Source organism: Ictidomys tridecemlineatus, chromosome 10 (genome assembly GCF_052094955.1).
Source record: "Ictidomys tridecemlineatus isolate mIctTri1 chromosome 10, mIctTri1.hap1, whole genome shotgun sequence".
NCBI lineage: Eukaryota > Metazoa > Chordata > Mammalia > Rodentia > Sciuridae > Ictidomys > Ictidomys tridecemlineatus.
In genome coordinates, this window is record NC_135486.1 from 7,904,543 (window position 1) to 7,927,265 (window position 22,723).

Here is a 22,723-nt window from a genome sequence, read left to right on the forward strand (position 1 = left end):
TCAAGATAGTTCTTTTTTTAAAAATTATGTTTAATATATATTTTTCGGTTTTAGGTGGACACAATATCCCCAGTTTACATTTATGAGGTGCTGAGGATCGAACCCAATGCCTTGTGCATGCTAGGCGAGCACTCTACCACTGAGCCACAACCACAGCCCAAGACAGTTCTTACTATATATGCACCTTTTTTTTTTTAAAGAGAGAAAATTTTTTAATATTTATTTTTTAGTTTTCGACGGACACAACATCTTTGTTTGTATGTGGTGCTGAGGATCGAACCCGGGCCGCACGCACGCCAGGCGAGCGCGCTACCGCTTGAGCCACATCCCCAGCCCTATATATGCATCTTTAACACTGCTGCTGACAAAATTAATTTGAAGTGTAAAGACATTATGTGAAAGAAAATCCTTCAAATTACATTATTTGTGCCTATCACCGAAGGAGAAAATAAAACCTTTTAAAGAAACTTTTCATTATATAAAATTTCCAACATATACAAAAGTAGAAGGAATCATATAAAATCCCAATGTACCTATCACCTACATGGAATGCTAATAATCAGTATTCTTTTTTAAAAAATATATTCAAGGGTATCTTGTATATCTTGTATATTGATATTTGACAAATTATTAATACAAATTATACTGTAATTGTTTGTCTCAACACCTTTATAGCCAAGTATATTGTTAATCCCAGAATCTTGAGTATCTAGGACTGTGCTTGGAACAAAGAACATTATAATTAGTTATTTAATTATTATGTAGCACTTTCTCTGTGCTGAGTACTTTTCTAGGTACTACCTATGAGGTATTATTTTCATTTTACATTTGAGAAAAACGTGAGTTACAGAAGTTATTTAACTTGTCTGAAGTCATACAGTTAATTTTGAATTGAGTCCATCTAGTACTAGAATACTTACTTTTATTCTCTACTTCCTCTGTTTTTAAACCTTGGATAAATGAATAAAAAGTATACATAATTTTATATTAGAGCATTGGTGAAATTTGTTGTAATATGGAATGATTTATTGAATGAACATTGAACCTAATAAAAGTCCCTATGTTTTTTAGAGGAGACGTGAAAAACTGATCTCTTCTTTTGACAAATTATATTCTTTCCTCAGTTATCTGTGCTGGACATCACATATAAAGCTTTAAGAATGGGATTTTGGGGCTGGGATTGTGGCTGGGGCTGGGATTGTGGCTCAGTGGTAGAGCGCTCACCTAGCATGGGCAGGACCCAGATTCGAGATCCTCAGCACCACATAAAAATAAAGGCATTGTGTTATCTCCATCTACACCTAAAAAATAAATATTAAAAAAGAATGGGATATAAAATAGAGAACAGTAATAATAATAACAAATATTTATTGAGGACAAATAACAAATATTTATTGTTTCAGTTGTCTCAACATGTGAGGAAGATGTTATTATCATTAATCCATTTTTGTAGATGATGAAACAGAGGCTTAATGAGGTTAAGTAACTTTGGTTATTTGGTCAGAAACTGATCCAGGATTTAACCAAAGCCATCTGATTTCTAGGTATATGTATTCTTAAAGACTGAATCCAGTTAAATCTTGATTATATGCTAGATTTAAAATAAACCAGTTACAAGATAAACAAATTAGTAATCTTTGGTATTTTCAGCACAATTTGAAAGTGATCATAGGTGTTGGGGCATCCAGGTGATTGCCAGGGATTTCAAATCCTCCATGCCCTGGGAGAAAAGCTGACTGGTTTGTAGAAGAGAAAACTAGCATCAACCACTGAGAGGAGAATGTATTGTAGTCTGAGATGTGTGAGGTGAGGAAGTTCTGCGCTGAATCATGGAGGAACTCCAGCTGAAACACTGAAGTGTACACAGGGCTGCTCAGGTCAGGTTCTGGTATTCCCACAGCAGAAACAGTGAACATTCTGTCCTTGCACAGCTGACCTGCCCTGTGTTTTATAGTACCACCACATGTACAAATATTGCATAAGGTTTCCTTCTACTCTGCTGTGTTGATATAGATTAAAAAAGCCTTAATTTGTGTTTCAAATACATTATTACTAGCGCTATTACCTAGCACCCATTTGGATGCCTAGAACAAATTGTTAGTTCTGCTTGATACCCAAAAAGTGAGAAAGGAGAAGGGGAAATTTTTCAGTTTTGGCCAATGTTAGTGTTCTGACTATTTGATTTTTTCCACCACATATTAATCTTTATTTTAGCAACTGGACCTCTTTAAATTCCCTAACAGGGAGAGATGTTCTAATGGTGCTAATTTTAAGCCTTGTGGGAGGAAAATTGAGGAGAGATTTTGGTTTCAGGGTTTCACTCTATGGCACGCCATTCTGTTCCCAGGGTTTTGCCCCTCATGGTTGCTGTGCTTACTAGAATGAAGTAGTAATAAAACAAGTTGAGTACAATGATTAGATTGTTTTAAAACACACAACTCAGTTTGTATTCAGTTACAGCCAACACTGATGGAGAGGAAGAATTTCCATGAGTCACTTTTATCACTTTTAATTTGGGAGTGGTTAAAATTCATTATATATACATTAGAAAAATTACAACACATCATTGCTAGAAAGCAGTCATATATCAGACCATATGGAGCAATGGAGTTAAGACCTATGCACTTTAACCATTTGCAGAGTAATCCTGAGATGTTCCAGCTTCCGATCTTAATTTAGGCTTGCGGCTTACAGCCAAAACCATGTAACAAATTGAAGTAATAAGTAGCATTTATCATAATTATCACTTATCAGGTACCTTGCCTTATGTTATTTTCTTGGGTAAAAGATTTCCTGGGCAAGGACAACAGAAAAAAATTACCTGGGGATCTTTTCTTTTCATTGAACCAACAGTTCTCTAGTATGATTTGACATTACTAAAGTCAAAAGGTGGTTGGATTTGAAGTGTTTATCATCTTTTGACTAAACTAATACAGTATTAAGACTTTTCTGAGGGTTTTTGGCCAAATTTGCTTAGTAGTACTTTTTACTTTCACCATAAGAAATCGTTATAGTTTTATTATTTAAGAAGAAGCCCAAGCCACTGTCTTGAAGTTGCCCAGGTGTTAGTCTAATTTACATTTTTTAATCTCTTATGTAAATGAACTCTTTTTTTTAGCAAAATCCAATGTTTAGATGTTCTAATATTTTTCTTAATTCCTTTTCTGAAAATGAGAAAAAATTAAGGGGGTGACCTATACTCTCCATGAGTTGTTCCATGAGCTTATTCATTTGTCCTCTGTTTTTTCTCAAGGCAGTAGAACGATAATCTTCTTTTTCCTTAGGAAAACACATTATTACTTACACAAAAAATATTTTCAGTGTTCTCTCATGATGATTTCAAGTGATAGTTGAAAGAAATTGGCATTATTAAGTGCTTTGCAGAGTGGGTATCTGGAAACTTCTATCTGTCTCTCGATCTTTGGACTAAAACTTGTAATTAGGGCAGAATTTTCAGTATATTCCATTGCTGGCTTTCTGGCATTCAGTAGAGGGAGGTTTAGTATGAAGTATGGATATATGTAATACTATTATTTAATTTAACATCATATTTTAAGAAATACACCTTTTATATTAGTAATTAAAATATTTTCTGTAATGTGTTTTTATAAGTTGATTGATTTTTGATATCTTAGAGCTAATTTTGAAAAACTTTTTAGTTTGAAATTATATATTGTATACATATTAATATATTAATATATATATATATATCATAGACTTAGAGGAAATTATAATAATAGTACAAAATTGCTCTATGTACACTTCCCCCAACTTTCCCCAAGGATAACATCTCACATCACAACAGTATGTTATCACAACTAGGAAACTGACTTTGCTACAATTTATAGACCTCTATGGGAGCTCTGTTTTGTAAGTCATAATATACTTACATACTGTAATAATAATTTCTTAACTTATTGGTTTAAGAGATTTGGATTTGTAACCTGGCTGCTAAGTATTAGAAGAGATGCGCTATTTTAACTGTCTTCTGTATTCCAGTGTTAGTTTACTAACTCTTGGCTCCAAATCTACCTTCTTAACCTGATCTTCACTAATGGAGCCTTAAGTGTTCTTTACAGCACGTACAGTATCAGATGTGACAGTAGAGGATGCTGAAGAAGCACTGCAGGAAGAAGGGATTTCTCTTCTTGGTTCTGATGTGCTGATTATTATTTATTGGTTTTGTCTAAAGGTCTGAGAACATCTAGGGATGCTTTACCCCCAGGTTTGTACAGCATTTGCCCATGAGCTCATAGCTTTGGTTCTGACTCAGTTAAGTCCTTCTTCAGCCTTACTGACACAGATTCTGTGTGCCCCAGGCCTAACATACCAGTGAGCTGGCTCAGGGAACCCTCCTTTGCTAGCCTGCCTGCCAACCTGTCTGCCTGATTTCTTTGCTATTCATGGGGCTGCAGTCATACCTTCTCTAGGGAGATCTGAATACCAGCTTTAGGGAAAGGATTCCCCTTTCCAAGTTTGCTCTTCCTTGAAATGCTTTCCTTTGTTTTACACTTATCCTCCTATTACATATAGTTAATAGTTCTTTATAGTTAATTTTCCCTGTTTAAATTACTGTATTTTTTTCACCTGATTGGCCCTCACCAGAAGGTATCTAAATTAGGATCTAATGATATTATCCACAGATAAAGTTTCTGATACTTTTCTGGGAAAAGCAAAATAAAGAAGCTTTGAAGCCATTAACTGTCATAATTAATGGCAAGGATAATACCTACCATTTAATGATTTTTTTTACCATATATTTATTTCTTTTCAGGTATTTTGTGCATATTTTCTTACTAAAGCTAGAAACCCTACAAAGTACTTTTCCTTTTTTTTAAATGTTTTTGTTTTTAACATTTTATTTTTAAGTTATAGTTGGACACAACACCCTCTTTTTATTTACTTTTTTTGTGATGCTGAGGATCGAACCCAGGGCCCCACACATGTTAGGCGAGCACTCCACTGCTGAGCCACAACCCCAGCCCCTCCATTTTTATTTTGGTTGGGTAGCTAAAGCATGTTATTTTGCCTTGCTAAGAAATATAGCCTATTAATAAGAAGCAACACAAGAATTGAATCAGAGCTTTTTACTATTTTTCTTAAAGCCTTTCCATTTTACTCTTGTATGACTTTTGAAGAGGGAGAGATGGACCAAGGAGATTGTACTAATGGCCTATAATAGGACTGTTGATTGTTGTAAGGTTAGAATCAGTTAATGACTGTGAAGTATTTGTAATAGGCCCTGATGTGGAATAATGCTTAATAAAATGCTATTATACTGTTAGTAGTACTCTTACCACCACCTTAATCATGATTTTTACCCAGATGATTGGTGCTCTGCATGTAATAATCGAGAATAAGTAGCCTACAGAATCAAAGTAGACTGCTGCTGGGGGAAGGCAGATGTTGGCTAGATTTATTCAGAAACTATATGGGTAATAGGCAGTCCTTGTTTGGCCCAGTTATGATATGTATGAATATCTGTTGTCATGGTTTAGTTAAATAACTGTATCCACTTGTCTGCAAAGTTCAAGTTTGTGTTTCTGTGGTGTATTAACTGTGAGTGATTACATAAAATACAAACTTTACTGTTACCTCTTCTTTCCATAAGTCATAATGTAAATACATGATCAGTCACCGTGTCACTTTTTTCAAAGTAATAGGTCTCAGTGTGTTCTGTTATTCAGTTAACTTACAGACTGCAAAGCATGTTGCATTGCTTCCTTGTCTCCTAGTGATAACTCCATGTGACATTTCACAAAAAATGGAAAACTGAAAGAGAAAACTTGGCACCCGAGATAAAAATGTAGCAAAGAAGTGAAAAGTAATAGAAGATATGAAAATGGTGATAGTAATTATGAAGACAAGCTGAGACCTAGGGTCCATGAAGCTGGGATGTGAACCATACTGAAGAGGTCTGCTGAATTCAAAACACATGATAAAGTCACTCCAATGTCTTTTAGTTTAAATTTCACTTGGAATAGGAAGCTGCTCAGGTTGAATTGCTTTTGGTTGAAGACTAGTAAAAAAATTACAATAAGTTTTGCTAGCATTGAAGCCAAGTAAAGCTAGTTACCACATTGAAAGGGAATGGTATTACTAGGAGACTGGAGTTCAAGCATCTCTTCAGCTAAATTTTGAAAGCAATATGACATAAAGAATACAATTGAAAATATTCAGACATCATGTCAAGAAGCAACAATGAACAGTATGTGTGTAGTGTGGCAACATCTATAGTACACTGTTGAAATAAATTTTCAGGATTTGAATAGGACATATGCAGAGTTAAAGTAGTGACTGATTCTCTGTGGGAATGTTGACACTGCTCCTATTCAAGGGACTCTAGATAAGCAGCAGAGGAGCTTAGGGAAGATGAACCTATCAACATGAGTAAGGACAGTGGTTCTGTTGAAGTTGGGGGGAAAGAATGTCTCAGAAGTGACTTTGGCAAAATCTTCACATTAGAACAACTTTTGGATATTTTACAACATCGAAAATGCAAAGACTAAATGGAAGCTGATCCAAATTCAGAAAGGAATATGACAGTTTCGTGTAAGGCACTTGGTTCCATCCTCAGCATCACATAAAAATACATAAAAAAATAAAAGAACAATATCTTTGTGTCCAACTACAACTAAAAAATAAATATTTAAAATAAGCCATAAATACAATAATGAAGTAGTGTTTGGCTTAAAGTTAAAACATTTGATAAATAGGAGCTTCTATAGTTAATATTTATTGATATAATCTCATTTTCAGGAGGTTTGATTTCAATTTTTGAGTCAGGTCAGCTATTTACTGTATAATAAATAATGTCTAATGTGGGTCCATTCTTCTTTGTTAACATTCGGAACTTACAGGCACCATAGAACTTGCTATATCAAATTGTAATTGCCTGTTTACTTATTTTCCTTCCCTACTAAACTGTGAAAGTCTTGAAAAAATAGGTGGGATATGAGTTTGCTTTTTACTTTTCCAAGTAAGTTTATAAAAGAAGGTTGAATGCTTTGAACTCCCCAATAAACTGCTTAATCTTCACATTAGGGGTTTATGTTTCTAATAATATCTATCTAATTCCCTACACATTATTCCTAGTAGATCTTGCGGGTCTCCATAGGAAGCCTTGTATGCTCTAATGAAGTATAATTTTGGAAATTACTAATACAGTTTGATAGAAAAAATATGTGATTTTAGTGCTAGAAGAAGTAAATTTTAGTGCCTCTCCCATTTTCTTGAAGAGGAAGCAGAAGCCTAAGGGACTAGGTGCTTTCTTTAAGGTCACACTGCTGGTTGGTGGCAGGAATTTTTAAATTCATAAGCCAGGAAGAGTAGTACATTAAAAGATCATGAAGCTAAGGTTAATAAGTATTGCCATTTAAGGGAAATTCAAACCTCTAAGGCTCTTTTTGCGGTAAAGTTTGATAAAGGAATATTATGCTAAGAAAATATAAAATTTTATCCATTTTACTTGGATGTGCTTGAGAAACAAAATAATATAAAATTTTAAATTTTAAAAAGAGCCAAAAAAAAAGAAGAGAGGATAATTTTAAACTGTAAGCATTGGTTCCAAAAGGGATTGAGGGACATGGAGAAATTATTATTTTTCAAATGTACAGTGCTTTGGTATTTGTTAACTTATTACAATGAGTGTATAATAGCTTTGTAACTTAAGTAACATTATAATAGTTAAAAAACAACAAAACACCATAATATACCCACGGGAAATGCAAGCTTGAGCAAAGTTTGCAAGAAAGTAGGAGACAGATCTGTCCTCATTAACCTTAGTTGAGGAGACCAAATTTTACATCTGGAAAAGTATTAACTCTTTTATTAAAGGCAATAATACTGTATAATACCGTGAATTGTGTGATTAATTTCATTAAATTTATATAGACAGCATTATAGGAGTTTATAGGCAAGAGATTGTAGCAGTATATAGTAATCATATTTAAGTTTTGAATACTAGAGTATAATTATTTCTGTTATACTAGATTATATTTTGTTCAATGATACAATGATATCTTTGAAAGTTATCATCAAAACTTATAAACTTTAATTGTGGTATATGTCCAAGATAAAGTTGGATGCCAGAAGGCAAGCTTGAACAAAGGATTCTCAAGCACTCACAGGACATATGTATTTACTACTTCCCTTACATGTATTGGAATAGGACTAAGAACAAAGCTTGTTCATGGAAGAGAAGACAATGCTGCTGGGAAAGTGAACTTCAGGAAAACAATAAGAATTAGATTAAGGGTTGACTGACAAGCTATCACTATTGTAAAGTTTTAAAAAGTGTTATGTTTAATGTAGTTACATTCTTTACCCTTGTGTAACTCCATAGCATATCTTCAGATTTTGGGAAGATATGATGAAAACATTATTAATTGTGAGTATGCACTGTTGGCAGAGGAACGCTGTACAGATTACATTGCTTCTTGAGTTATGGAACCTGTTTAATAACAGTATGAATTTGGGTGAATTGTTTAACTTCTCTGAACTTTACTCTGCCAACTTATAGAATGGAGTTAACAATAGTCTTATAAATATAAAAATATTAGATTTAGGTGAATTTTAGTGCTTATGAAAATAATTTACAAATGAAGTGGTGGTGTTGGTAGGATTCCTGAAGCTTTTCTAGCATCAGGAAGCACAGAGTAAGTAGTTCATATAACTTTTTATGTTTCTTTTAAAAATATATTTTAATATATATATTATTACTATGTGTCATAATTATACATAGTAATTGGGTTCATGTTGACAAAATAGTTGCATATAAGGAATTTGATTTTGAACTATATTCTCTACCCTTTTTCCTCCCTCTCCTCCTGCCTCTACTCTATAAAACTTCCTTTCTTCTATATATACATAAAAGTGAAATTCCCTTTGGTATCTTTATAAATGAATTTAATATGACTTTGTTAAATTCATCCTATTTGCCTTCCCCTTTCCCTTCCTTCCTCCCTCACTTTTGTTCATATAACTTTTTTTTTTAAATGGTATTTTTAAAATATTTATTTTTTAGATGTAGATGGACACAACACAATGCCTTTATTTTTATGTGGTGCTGAGGATCGAACCTGGGTCCTGTCCGTACTAGGCAAGCGATCTGCCGCTGAGCCATAATCCCAGCCCTTTGTTCATATAACTTTTATTTAAAAAAACTGAGGATACAGTATGACTATTGAGGGTTAAGGTTTTACTTTACTTTCTGTTAATCTGATCTGATGCAGAGAGAGCTCAATGTCTTAGACTTGTTTTCAGAAATTTAATTTTTAATTTTGCTGGGTTAATTGATCGTGACCTATGTGTTTGGAGTAACTTTAAGGCAAAGAAAATCTCTTTTGTATTTCTAGAAAGTAATTCCAATCTCACTACCATATTTTCTTACAGTCAACAAATTGTGGCCATTTTTTATGAGGGTTTCTGATTTTGGTTATCTTTATATACAAAATAAAGATCTGGAAATTTTGATAACTTATTTCTATGGGATTTTATTATATAGCTTAATGAATTCTTATTTATTTATTTGTTTTTTTATTGTTGGTCATTCAAAACATTACATTTAATTTGATATATTTCACAGTTTGATTCAAAAGGGTTATGAACTCCCATTTTTACCCCGTATACAGATTGCTGAATCACATCAGTTACATCAATTACATTTCCATTGATTTACATATTGCCATTCTAGTGTCTGATGAATTCTGCTCTCTATCCTATTCTCTACTATCCCCCCTCCCCTCCCCTCCCCTCTTCTCTCTCAACCCCCTCTACTGTAAAACACTTCTTCCACTTGTATTTTTCTTTCCTTACCCCTCACTTCCTCTTGTATGTAATTTTGTATAACCCTGAGGATCACCATCCCTTTCCATGCAATTTCCCTTCTCTCTCCCTTTCCCTCCCCCCTCTCATCCCTATTAATGTTGATCTTCTTCTCCTGCTCTTCGTCCCTAATGAATTCTTATTTTTGATGTTCTTAAAAAAGCTAAAGTTATTTGGAAGTGCAGAGCTCAGATTGTATAGTTATTATAAAAAAGTTTTTTGCTCACTGGGCTTCTATATATTCTTGATACCTTATTTCTCCTTTTTTCTTTCCCCAATATTTTCAGATGTTTTGGAATGTTATTAAGCCCAGGTCGAAACGTGAAGAACAGTGACATGCATTTACTGGATATGGTAATGATAATCTTAAGCACTTTAACCAAGTATAGATACTAGTTATTTTATATTTTTAGAGCATTTTCTATTTTGTCATGTTTTCAGAATGGTTTATTTTAGCTTTTAGTATTAATAATTAAATTTGGATACTGAAACTTAAATTATGAGGGAGGGATTTAGTATACTTTCCCATTAAACAAGCATAGGCAAGTTGAAAACAAAACAAGGATAGTGTTATGATAATGTCCATCTGTTCATCTCTTTCATTTAGGAAAATGTCTCTTCTTTGATCTTAAAATATCAAGTATATGATTTTAACAAGCATCTCCAAAGCGGATATTGTGCCTTTATTTTAATGCTCTATTAATTAGAGTACTGTGATGTTTTCTTTAAAGCATTTCCCTATCTGAATTTCTCCTTGATTATGTGTCCTTAGCAAAGTATATTTGCTTTATTTCAGAAGTGCCCTTAAAGGCGAACACAGTATTTGGTGTAAAAGTAGCAAGCCATCTTAACTTTTAAACATCTTTTAAATTCTAAGATTGCATTTAATGAAAATTTTTGCTTTGTGACTTAGAAATGTTATATAGGAAATAATTACCTTCATAAAGCATTAATTTTCCTATTTAGTAAACTGAGATTTTTATGTTTAGTGGTAAGAAGTATTACATTTTTTTCTTTCAGCTGTGCTTTGTACATGTCATTTAAATATCATTAATTATGTCAAGTTCTTTGAATTATTTCATGATAATGTTAATGCTGATTTTTTTAGCAGTTCTGGAATGCTTCATTCAGGCTTTGGGAATTTGTGTGCCAGTCATTGTGCGAAGTGATGGGATTGTAGATGTGAGTGGAATGTAGCTCTCATCTGGGGTTCATAGTCTTGTGATGGAAACAGACTTTTATAAAGTATGTACCTGCAGCAGTGGGTTAAGTGGTCTCTCTCGTGGTACAGTAGGCCACAGAAATATATTGGTCAGGTAAGGGCAGCCAATTACACTGAATGTGGAAACATAAATTAGTTATTGATCCTTCTTTCTTCTATCCCTCTCTGCAACATATCAGTAATGAATATGGTTTTACCCTAGAAAAGCCATAGTATTCTGGAGCTCTGAAAATTCCATGTGGAGTTAATTGGGGAGCACTGAGGCATTAAAAACTTTCAACATCCTAGGTCCTCATTGTGTTTTTTCAGAGCTTAAAATGTCAAGACCATAAATAAAATAAAATGTGCAAATTATCATTGAGTACTGTTTGAATTTTACAGGAATCCATGGGAAAGAGCCATGATGGGAGAGCTTATGTTATTACTGGCATGTGGAACCCTAATGCACCAGTGTTTTTGGCACTTAATGAAGAAACCCCAAAAGGTGACTGTTCTTAGTAGATCTCTTATTATTTGTTTTAAACTTCAAAATATGAACAATCTTATATTGTTTTGTTTTAAGAAAAATTCTGCTGCTTATTTAAAATGCATATATTCTTATTTAGAATTTCAGGTTTCCTTCATACTTTATACTATTATTGGAAAATACTTATCATTCAAAAAATTCCCCCAAATACATGTGAATTAATTTTATTAGATTATGTGGAAGGCATTTGGGCTTTGTGCTTCATTTATGATTATAGAATTGATAAATGCCAACATTCTGGAATTTTGCATATCCTCGATTACTATTATTATTTTGTACCAGGGATTGAACCTAGGGTTGCTTTACCACTGAGCCATATCCTCAGCCTGTTTTTTATTTTTTATTTAGAGACATTGTCTCGCTGTGTTGGTTAGGGCCTCACTAAGTTGCTGAGGCTGGCTTTGAACTCACAATCCTCATGTTTCACTCACCTTCAATTATTATTTAACCTTTTTTATATTACAGATTACTTACTTTTTTCCCCCTTCATTTTGTCAATTATGGGTTGTAGTATTTTGATCTTTGGGATCCTAGCAATATGTATATATTAAGGACTTCATTGGTAGTAAACATTTTTCTCTGGTTAAATGTTGATTTTTTAAAAAATTTTTATTTAACATGTCTAGTGTTGGACAGAGATTTATAAATAATAAATAGTCATGTTTCTCATTTTTCCCATTTCGTTTTGTATTCCTATTTTGTCCAGCATCTGCTAACTGCCTGTGTTTTTTGCCCCTTCATACCTGTCTGCCTTTAAAGTAAATTTAATGTTTTACTTGATGAGTTATAGTCTTACCCTAAATACTTTCTTGTCATTCAAACAAATATTATATTTAGAATATAGTGGATCAATTTGTTTTGTATTGAATTTTATATCATTTAGTTTTTATTCACAGTAGATTTTTGGTTAAAGAGAAGAAGCATTAATGAATATTAATATGGGAATATATTCTAATGAAGAACATTAAAATGATTATTCTCTGTTTTCCTTAAAAAGAGTATTTACCAGTTCTTTTAAATTGCATGTATTTGATAGTATAACAAACTGTCTGAAAGTGAGGGTTAAAAAGAGAAAGCCACTCTGAAAGCTTTTTATATTTTTAGCAATAAATTATTCTTACACTTCTAGTTTATTTTTTGAGACAGGCTTGTAAATACCAGTATATAATTTCTTATAGTCATTCAGAAAACACAAAAAATGAGAAAAATAAGCCAGATGGATAATTTTGAAGAATAAAATATAGGAATTTCAAATATTAAGTTATAAAAGTAGCTCCTACTTGCTTTTAATGTAACATAGTTCTGTTTCATTTTGTATTTTAATATATATTTCATCCTCAAATAAAAGATAATTTATTTATAATTTATCTGTTCTTTTAAAACAACAGTGCTATATCACAGTAATATTCAGATTCAAAATATATTTTAAATTTAAAATTATTTCATATCCTACACAGACATGTTGCCTTGATTTCTAAATGCCTTGATTTCTAAATGCCTTGATTTCTAAAATGCTTTGATTTCTAAATTTCCATATGGTGTCCTTAAAATTATACATTACTCACAGAATCCATGAGTCATGTAAGGTTTCAGTTTTACAAAAGATTGTTAGGCCCTAAGAGATGAAATCTCTTGGATCTTCCACTGTTCTCAATCCAGTTGAGTATTATTCTGTATCCTCTGTTATTCTCTACATTACTCTCTTTAAAGCCTTCTAGTTTAGGAAAAATGTCTAGAACATATTAGTTTCTTTTGAATTGGCAAGTGTAATACTGTGTTTAGTATAATAAAATGTCCAATTTATGATATCAGTGTAAGTGTAGTTAATGAGTGTAGATTTTATAAAATGTCTTAAAAAACAGTATTGAAGATTTCTTCTAATGGTGGGCTTGTTTGTTTTCATTTTTCCTTGAGAACTAAAAAACAGTGGATAAAATTAATTAAAAAAATTTAAAGAGGGGCTGGGGTTGTGGCTCAGTGGTAGAGCACTTGCCTTGCATACATGAGGCACTGGGTTCCATCCCCAGTACCACATAAAATAAATAAATTAGTAAAACAAAGGTTTTGTGTTCATGTTCAACTAAAAAAAATTAAAAAAAAATTTTAAAGAACATCAAGGAAATTACAAAGTGGAATGGAATGACCAAGCTATAACTAAAAAACTAACAATTTCTCTTATTTTGCTTTTTAAGATGAAATAAGAATATAATGATATAAGAAATCTGATAGTTTTCAAGTAAAGAATATCCTGAAAATTTTATTTATTTAATTTTTATGGTACTAGTGATTGAATCCATAGCCTTTCCCACACTGGTGCTCTACCATGAAGCCATACCCTTGGCCCAGTTTTTATTTATTTTTATATTAAGGTTGAGATTTGAGGAATGGAAAAAGAGAGCTGTCAGGAACTTCAGACACTTGATTAAGATAGGATCATAAGTTCTGAGAAACAGACCTGAAATACTTAGTTACCTATTTTATCAAAGTGGTAAGAAAAAAAATAAGAAAAATGGTAAGAAAGCATTCAAAAATAAATATATAGAAAGTAATATTATTATAAAGAACCTTAATTTTGTGGCTTGGGTCGTGCCTCAATGGTAGAGCACTTGTCTAGCATGTGTGAGGTACTTTTATTACTTTTTATTGATTCTCAGCACCACATATAAATAAGTCCATAAATTAAAGGTCTATCAACAACTGAAAATGTATTTAAAAAATAAATAAAATAAAGGTAAAAGAATTTAAAATGAAAGAAACCTTAATTTTTTTCATAAATGAGGGAATTTTGTTGTTTTAATCAAAGAATAATAAAGCCAACATAAACTCCAGAATATTTCTACCACAGATAAGCGTGTGTACATGACAGTGGCAGTGGATATGGTGGTCACAGAGGTGGTGGAGCCTGTCCGTTTCCTCCTGGAGGCAGTGGCACGTGTGTACCCTGCAAATGAGCGTTTTTGGTATTTTAGCAGAAAGACTTTCACGGAGACTTTCTTCATGAGGCTGAAACAGGTGGGACCTTCTTGTTCTCTTCATGTAATAACATTTTTCTTTCTACCTTTTATTTTTAATGCCAAGATTAAATGTCTTAAGTAGCAATAAAAAGTAAAAAAAAAAAAAGAAATGATATTTGAAGTCAGCCAACAGTACTTTTGAAAAATCTACATATAGGCAATATACAAATTTAAAAAACTTGGGTTAGTGTAATCATTATTTACTTTTTTTTTGTAGCAATCTGAAACATGTAATGTGGTAAAGAATAAACAATAGAAATACTGACTCTCTATATAAAACAGGCTTTCTGTCTTTTAAATAAAATTACTTGAAATAAAGAAAATAGAATTCAGAAATGCCATATGCTTATAAAGTTACAATGAAAAATTTTCCTAGACATACCTAATTGCTATAGTTATTTCTGGTTATAATTTTTAGATAATCTGCATTATATTAATATGTTATTTGGCTTATCAGTAAGATTATAAAGTTATTTTCATATTAAATGTACAAAATTAGGTTTCCTATGACATCCTTAAATTAGTCACTATTACTAGGTAAAACTTTTTTTGTAGTAAATGAAGAAGGTAACAGTAAAAAATAATTTGAATTCTAATAAGATTAGTTTGTAAAATCAGAGTAAAATGTTCTGTTTGAATAATGAAAATCCTTAGTATGGTGTTTTTGTTAGTATGCTCACTTTTCTAGGTTTTAAAATACTTACTGCTTCGTAACTGTAACATGCAAAATGCAGTGTGGCAAAGAAAGCACCAGCACAATGAATAAATATAGAAGCCACTTACCCATTTTCATATTAAAACATAACTTGTCATAGCTCAGTTAGGCTTCATTAAGAAGATATTTTGCAGTTATTGTGCTTTTCATCTTTCATACAATTATGATAGCTGTGTTTTGAGTCAGCTTTTATTACTCTATGGACTGTTTTTGCAGCATATTATAGTGAATGTTATGTGAACAATATTCAAAACTTCAGTTGTCTGAGCATCTTTTAGGGCTTTGTCATGAGGTTTCTTTCCTTTTCTCTCTCCCATTCATTCTTGAAATTTTAGTTTTGGAAATCAGGATTGGGTGCTAATTCCCCTGGTGTTGAAGATTAAATGCCCAAGAAATGCAAGGCAAACACAGAGACCAACAGAGATAGGGAAGAAGAGATGATGCCAATGGGGGATGTGTCTTATCTTTTTATAGACCCCCCACCCTCTCTTTTTTATTGTATAGGTGCCCAAAGGCAGGAAAGAGTAGCCCCAGGAAGGTAATGCCTTGTGTCAGGAAGTGTGATTCTTACCCCTCCCTGGAGGTGTTAATAGCCAGTTGAGCAGGGAAGTGTTATCCAGAGGTGTTAGTATCCCAATTCCTTTTCTTTGAAAATCAGTCCCTGTTTTTCCTACCTATGCTTTGCCCCTGTCTCACTTTTATCCTATTCATCCTATCCTGCCTTCTTTTCTTCCTTTCTTCCTACCTTTTTTTTTTTTTTGATAGTTTAGCTGTTGTCACTATCAAAGATTTCATCATTTTGGGGCTGGGGTTGTCACTAAGTGGTAGAGCGCTTGCCTAGCATGTGGGTTCAATTCTCAGCACTACATATAAATAAAATAAAGGTCCATTGACAACACACACACGCACACACACATGTGTGTGTGTGTATATATATATATATATATAAGATTTCATCCTATATATTATATATATAGATTTCATCATTTTTGAGCCCAAAGGATTATTCAAAATTGTTTAACAGTTATTAAAGGACAGTAGTGACAGTAAATTACGAATTCTACCTCTTGGAGGCATGGGAAGAAGTTAGGTGTTTATTGGCTAACTCATGCTCTACTCTGTGCTCATGTGTGCACTTTCCTCCCTGACATGCGCGTTTGTGTGTGTGTGTGTGTGTGTGTGTGTGTGTGTGTATGCATGTATAAAGTGGCTTATTATTAAACATTATTTTTATATTTTTAAAACTGCTAATGTTGAATGATACTGATAAATACTATGAGAGTTTTCTTAATGATAAAACATTAAAAATGCTACATGGGCCAGGCATGATGGTGCACTTAGTAATACCAGCAGCTCTGTAGACTGAGGCAGGAGGATAGTGAATTCAAAGCCAGCCTCAGTATTTTTATGAGGCCCTAAGCAACTTAGTGAGACCCTGTCTCAAAATAAAAAGTAAAGAACAGACTGAGGATGTGAGGATGTGGCTCCCTGGTTAAGTGCCCTTCGGTTCCATTCCATCCCAGTACAAAAAAAAAAAAAAAAAAAAAGAATGAGATTCATTCATAACACAGTTGTTCTAAATATGAAACTGACTTGAAGTGCATCTTGAATATGAGGAATATGGTTTGCATCTTTAGTATATTTTATGTTGAAGAAAAAGTATGAAAATTATAGAAAATACATTATCGATTGGTTCATACACGAAGGCATACCTGCCTTAAGCAGAAATAATATAAATGAAAAAATTGAAATCAAGAGAAGCTAAATGAATTGTTAAAATTTATATTGTTAGTTATAATAAGAGCTGAGACTATAGTTTCTTATCTTAAGCCAGTGTATGCTCTTACCTTCTTCCCATAACTCCAGAAACTGGATTAGCTTATAGCTATTGATGGTAATGTGGAGCTGTTGGTCTTTATTGAGACAACATTAGTAGGAAGAAGAAATTAGGTGAGCTTCCGATACAATTAAAAGATTATGTTATAGTATATATGTCCAGACCATTTTAAATGATTCAAGAGAGAATGGGTTAGTTTTAGATACCTAGAACTATTTCATTCTTTCTGAGAGTTTTGGACTTGTTGGATAATTTCAGAAGTAGTTCTGTGCCTAAACAGGATTAAATCAGATTCTTGGGGACCCCAAACAAGATGAGATGTCCTGTACACAAATTATTTTTCCTTGAGAGCTTTCCTACTCTCAAATGTAGTGAAATGTATGAACATGTAACTTGTTCTGATTTGTCCAAATGACTCAAGTGTCCTAAGGTCAGTCATGACCTTCCTTTCTCCCTCCCTACCTCCTTGTCTCCTGGACTCCCTTACCAGGGATTCAGCCCAGTGATGCTTTACTGCTGAACGGTATCCCCAGGCCTTTTTAAAAAAATTTGCTAAATTGCTTAGGCAGACCTCAAATTTGTAAACCTCTTGCCTCAGCCTCCTGAGTAGTTGGGATTACAGGCATATGCCACTGTACAATATCCTGTTTTAAGTTGGTAATAACTGTGATTGCATACAAAAGCTCTATACTTTTACTCTCCCCTCATCTTAAGTCATTTATATTAAAATTTCATATCTTGCTAAGTGAAATAAACCAAACCTAGAAATCCAAAAGCCGAATGTTTTCTCTGATAAGTGGATGCTGAACCATAATGGGGATGGGGGTAGGGAAGAATGAAGGAATTTTGGATTGTGCAGAGAGGAGTGAAAGGAGGGGAGGGGTGTGGGGATGGGAAAAAAGTGGAATGAGACGGACATTATTACCCTATATACATGTATGATTACACTACCAGTGTGACTCTGCAATGTGTACAGCCAGAGGAAGCAGAAGTTGGTTCCATTTGTGCACAGTGCATCAAAAATGCATTCTACTCTCATGTATAACTAACTAGAACAAACTTAAAAATAAAAATTTTCCATTTTCATCTTTTTTTTTTTTTTTTTTTAAACTGGGAATAGAACCCAGGGCCTCTATACCCCCAGCACCCCTCCCACTGCCCCTCCACTTTGCCTTTTTTTTTTTTTACTGAATTAAGGTAGGGCCTTGCTAAGTTGCTCAGAGTGGGCTCAAATTTAGATTCTTCTACCTCAGCCTCCCAAGTAACTGGGATTACAGGTGTGTGCCACTATGCCCTGCTTACATCATTTAAAAAATATTGTGTATCTCTTAAAAAATTATTATAGTTAGTTATAGTATATATATGTACTATTAGCACAAAAAGACCAAGCTGAATATGATCTTCACAGATCCTCACAGCCTTTTATTCAGAAACACGACTACACCCACAGGAATGGACTCACTCTCTTGGTGGAAAATGAGCCCCTGGACAAAGGAGGGGACTGGGCTTATATAGGTTATACTGAGAAGTGACTTAATTAATGAGCTTGTCAGTTTTGGGCACTCAGGAAATAGGTTTGTAAGAATTTGAAAATTTGTTTTTACTGGGCAATATTTTTTTTTTTTGGAGAACAGAGGATCTGGGGGTCAGTGTTCAGTACTTATCTTTTTCCCTTCAGAGTTGGGAAAGGATTTATTTGGGGAAGGATCAGAGCTTTGGTTCTTTCTAGGGATTGTTCTGTCACTGAGAAAGAATCAGTGCCATTAACGTGGTGCTTTTCTCTGCATTCCCTCTTCCAAGGCTTCATTATTTTGGGGTTTGTCATTTTCCATATGTAATATGTTCTATATATATTTATATATATGTATTATGTATATTTATATATGTGCTATAAATACATGTAAATATAGTTTCAATAAATATATGTACTATAAATATATAATATTTAATATGTATTTATATAGATAATATAGTTAATATTACTTATATGTATAAAATATATATCTTTTAACTTTTATTCTGAGTTGATTTATGCATCACCATAACAAAATTAGAGAATTCTGATTTTGAATTTTCCATTGAGTTGTATGCATTTTCCATTGAGTTGTGTACATTCATATGTTTTTACATTTATCTTTTAAGAAAGAACTCCCTTTAGCATTTCTTATAAGGCAAGTCTAGCATTGATGAATTCCCTTTTGTTTGTTTGCAAAAATCTTAGAATGGGGCCTGGGGCTGTGGCTCAGCGGTAGAGCACTGGCTTAGAATGTGTGAGGAGCTGGGTTTGATCCTTAGTACCACATAAAATAAATAAATAAATAAAATAAAGGTAGTGTGTCCACCTACAACTAAAAAAATATTTAAAAAAAAATCTTAGAACGACTTTGTTAGGTATAGTATTCTTAGTAGGAAGGTTATTTTCCCTCAATTTTGAATCTCAACCTCTTCTGGCCTGCAAGGTTTGTGCTGAAAAAATCCAATTTTAGTCTTATGTAGGCTTATTTATGTGACAAGCTACTTTTTTCTTATCGATTTTATAATTGTCTTTGATATTTGACAATTACAGTATGTAATATGTGTCAGTGTGGAATTTTGGGGTTTCAGTTTATTTGAGCTCTTTGGGTCTCATGAATCTGGATATCCATTTTTCTCCCCAGATTTGACGTGTTTGCAGTCATTATTTTTAAAATAGAGCTTCTCTTTGTTTTTTTTTTCTCCTTCTGAGACTCCTTTAATGTGTATATAGTTTCACTTGATGGTATCCTATGATTCCCAGAGATCTTCTTTGCTTTTTATGATTTTGGCTTCTCTGAGTGGTTGGTTTTAAATGTCTTTGAGTTCACTGATTCTTCTGCTTGATTGAATCTGTTGAGGTTTTCTTTTAATTTTTTCAATTCAGCCATTGCATTTTTCAGTACTATGATTTAAAAAATGATTTCTATTGCTTTCCTGAACTTATTTTGTTGATTTATCTTTTTCCTGATGAATTTATTTGTATTTTCTTATGGTTTGCTAATCCTGAAGGGGATTATTGTCAGTCCTTGGTCATTTAGTTAATAGTTCTCCATTTTGATTGATTGATTGATTGATGGATGATACTGAGGATTGACTCAGGGTCTTGTGTATGAGAAACAAGTACTCTCCCACTATATCCACAGCCCTCCATTTTTAAGTGGTTAGTTATTGCAGCTTTATTAATTTCCTTTGGTGGTATCATGTTTCCCTGATTTTTGGTGATCCTTGTGTCCTTGTAATTGAAGAAGTGATCACTTTTTTTCAACGTTTACACATTTACTTGTGCAGGGGAAGACCTTCAATTGTTTACTTATCCTAGGATTCTAGATGGGCTTTCGGGTAGCATCCATGGGTGGGGGAAGTTGCTGGGGTCTTTGATTTGATGTTCCCACTGCCCCTTCCTGGGAATCACCCCATAATTCTGGGAAAGTTGCACCTATACCCTGTATTCTTTTTTTTTCTCCCCCACTGGCGAAACTATAGGCCCAGGGGATCCCTCTCCATGAAATGATGTGCTGGCCTGGGGGAGTCACAACATGATCAAAGTGAAGCTTTTTCCTCATTCTTCTAATGCAATTTTTCACAGGTTTGTGCTTCAAGGGGGATGCTTCAGCCTGACTCTCAGGTTCTGAGATCTTTGAAAAGGCATTCTTGTCTATGTATAGTTGCTAATTAGTATTTCTGAGAGGGAGGCAAGAGCTGGGGACTTTGTATGTATGCCCACTTTGCTACCAGAACCTGCATACTTTTGATATTGTTATATATTATACTTTGAAAATTTCAGTTTTGATTGTTCATTATTAGAATATAAAAAGAAAGTCAATTTTTTACGTTAATCATATTACCTTCAAAACTTAATGAACTTATGAATTATTTTCATAGCTTTTCTAGATCCCTTAAAGCTTTATTTATGAGACAATATTATTTACAAATAAAGTTTTATAACCATTCAAACTGAATGCTTGTAATTTATTTTTTTTGTCTTTATAAATTTTTATTTTTTTTTCTATGAACAGTGTTATATTTTTACCAAATATTATCTCTGTATTTACAAGGCTTTTCCTTTTTCTCCTGTTGATATGTTAGAATTGCATTGAGTGATTTTTTTTTTAAGTGTTAAGCTAACTTGAATTCTTTAGGATAAATTTCTCTTGGTCACGGTAATATTGTTTTAATATATCTGTCACAATAGCATTCTTTTTATATGTAACTCTGTTAGATGAAGTACTGTCAATTAATAATTTGTGTGTCTCCTCTATGAGAGATACTGATCTTTAGTTTTCTTGTGTTGTATTTTTGGTTCTTTAATATTAATATAATGTTGTTTTCAAAAATAAGTGGACAGAGGCTGGGGTTGTGGCTCAGTTGGTAGAGTGCTTGCCTAGCATGTGTGAGGCTCTGGGTTCCATTTTCAGCACCACATAAAAATAAATAAAATAAAGGTATTGTGTCCAACTACAACTAAAAAAAAATAAATGTTAAAAAAAAAGAATGGACACTTTTGTTGGAAAAGCTTATATTAGATTTGTATTATTTCTTAAGTCAAACTCAAAGTCTAGGGCTGAATTTTTTTGAGTTTATTAAAAAATGTTCTTAATAAGGTAACAACTTTTGACTTGTTATTGAAAAAAGTCATGTTTCTTCATGTTGTACAATAAAGGTAACATAAGAGAATATAGTTTTAAGCTTCTTTTTGCTGAAATTCTCTGATATAGTGTAGTCATTTATGCAATGCTAGAATAAATTTTTAAAAAGTCTCTTCTTTGCTTCTCTTCAAAAAGTGATGAATAATAACAGGAGATGGCCTAAAAAAGTCAATTTATTTTCAGGTATTTATGTTTTAATTTTTTAAATTAATTCTAATTTGTTATGACAGCAGAATGTATTACAATTAGTACACATACAGAGCATAATTTTTCATATCTCTGGTTGTACACAGAGTAGAGTCATATCATTTGTGTCTTCATACATGTACTTAGGGTAATGATGTCTGTTTCATTCCACTGTCTTTCCTACATACCCCCAAGCTCTCTTCTTCTCCTTCCTTCCCTTTACTCTATCTAGAGGTCCTTTAATCTTCCCTTGGGTCCCTCCAACCCCGTTATGAATCAGCATCCTTAAATCAGAGAAAACATTTGGCTTTTGGTTTTTTGGGATTGGCTAACTTCACTTATCATGATATTCTCCAACTCCATCCATTTACCTGCAAACGCCATGATTTTATTCTCTTTTATTGTTGAATAATATTCCATTGTGTATATATACACCACATTTTCTTTATCCATTCACCTACTGAAGGGCATCTAGGTTGATTCCACAGTTTAGCTATTGTGAACTGTGCTGCTATAAACATTGATGTGGCTGTGTCCTCTAGTATGCTATTTTTTTTAAAAAATTAATCAATTAATTAATTAATTAATATTTCATACATGTCAATAGTGGAATGAATTACATTCATGATTATCCATTCACAGCACAATTTTTCATAACTCTGTATATTAAAATATGTTCCCGGCAAATTATGCCATTATACATGAGCTCTATTATTGATTTTTTTTGCATTACAATT

The 22,723-nt window shown here is 33.0% G+C and overlaps 1 protein-coding gene across 19 annotated transcripts in view; it reads left to right on the top strand.

Annotated features, from left to right (window-relative positions):
• Rabgap1l (RAB GTPase activating protein 1 like) overlaps positions 1–22,723 on the top strand; it is a 581,968-nt gene that overhangs the window by 70,476 nt on the left and 488,769 nt on the right. For all 19 annotated transcript variants that reach the window (XR_013426383.1, XM_078022342.1, XM_078022343.1 and 16 more), the window contains 3 exons: positions 10,113–10,179; positions 11,429–11,531; positions 14,419–14,585. Coding sequence is in view for 18 of the 19 variants with exons in the window: in XM_078022342.1 (XP_077878468.1) it covers positions 10,113–10,179; positions 11,429–11,531; positions 14,419–14,585 (337 nt within the window). In the remaining variant the exon portion in view is untranslated. The remainder of the gene's footprint in view (positions 1–10,112; positions 10,180–11,428; positions 11,532–14,418; positions 14,586–22,723) is intronic.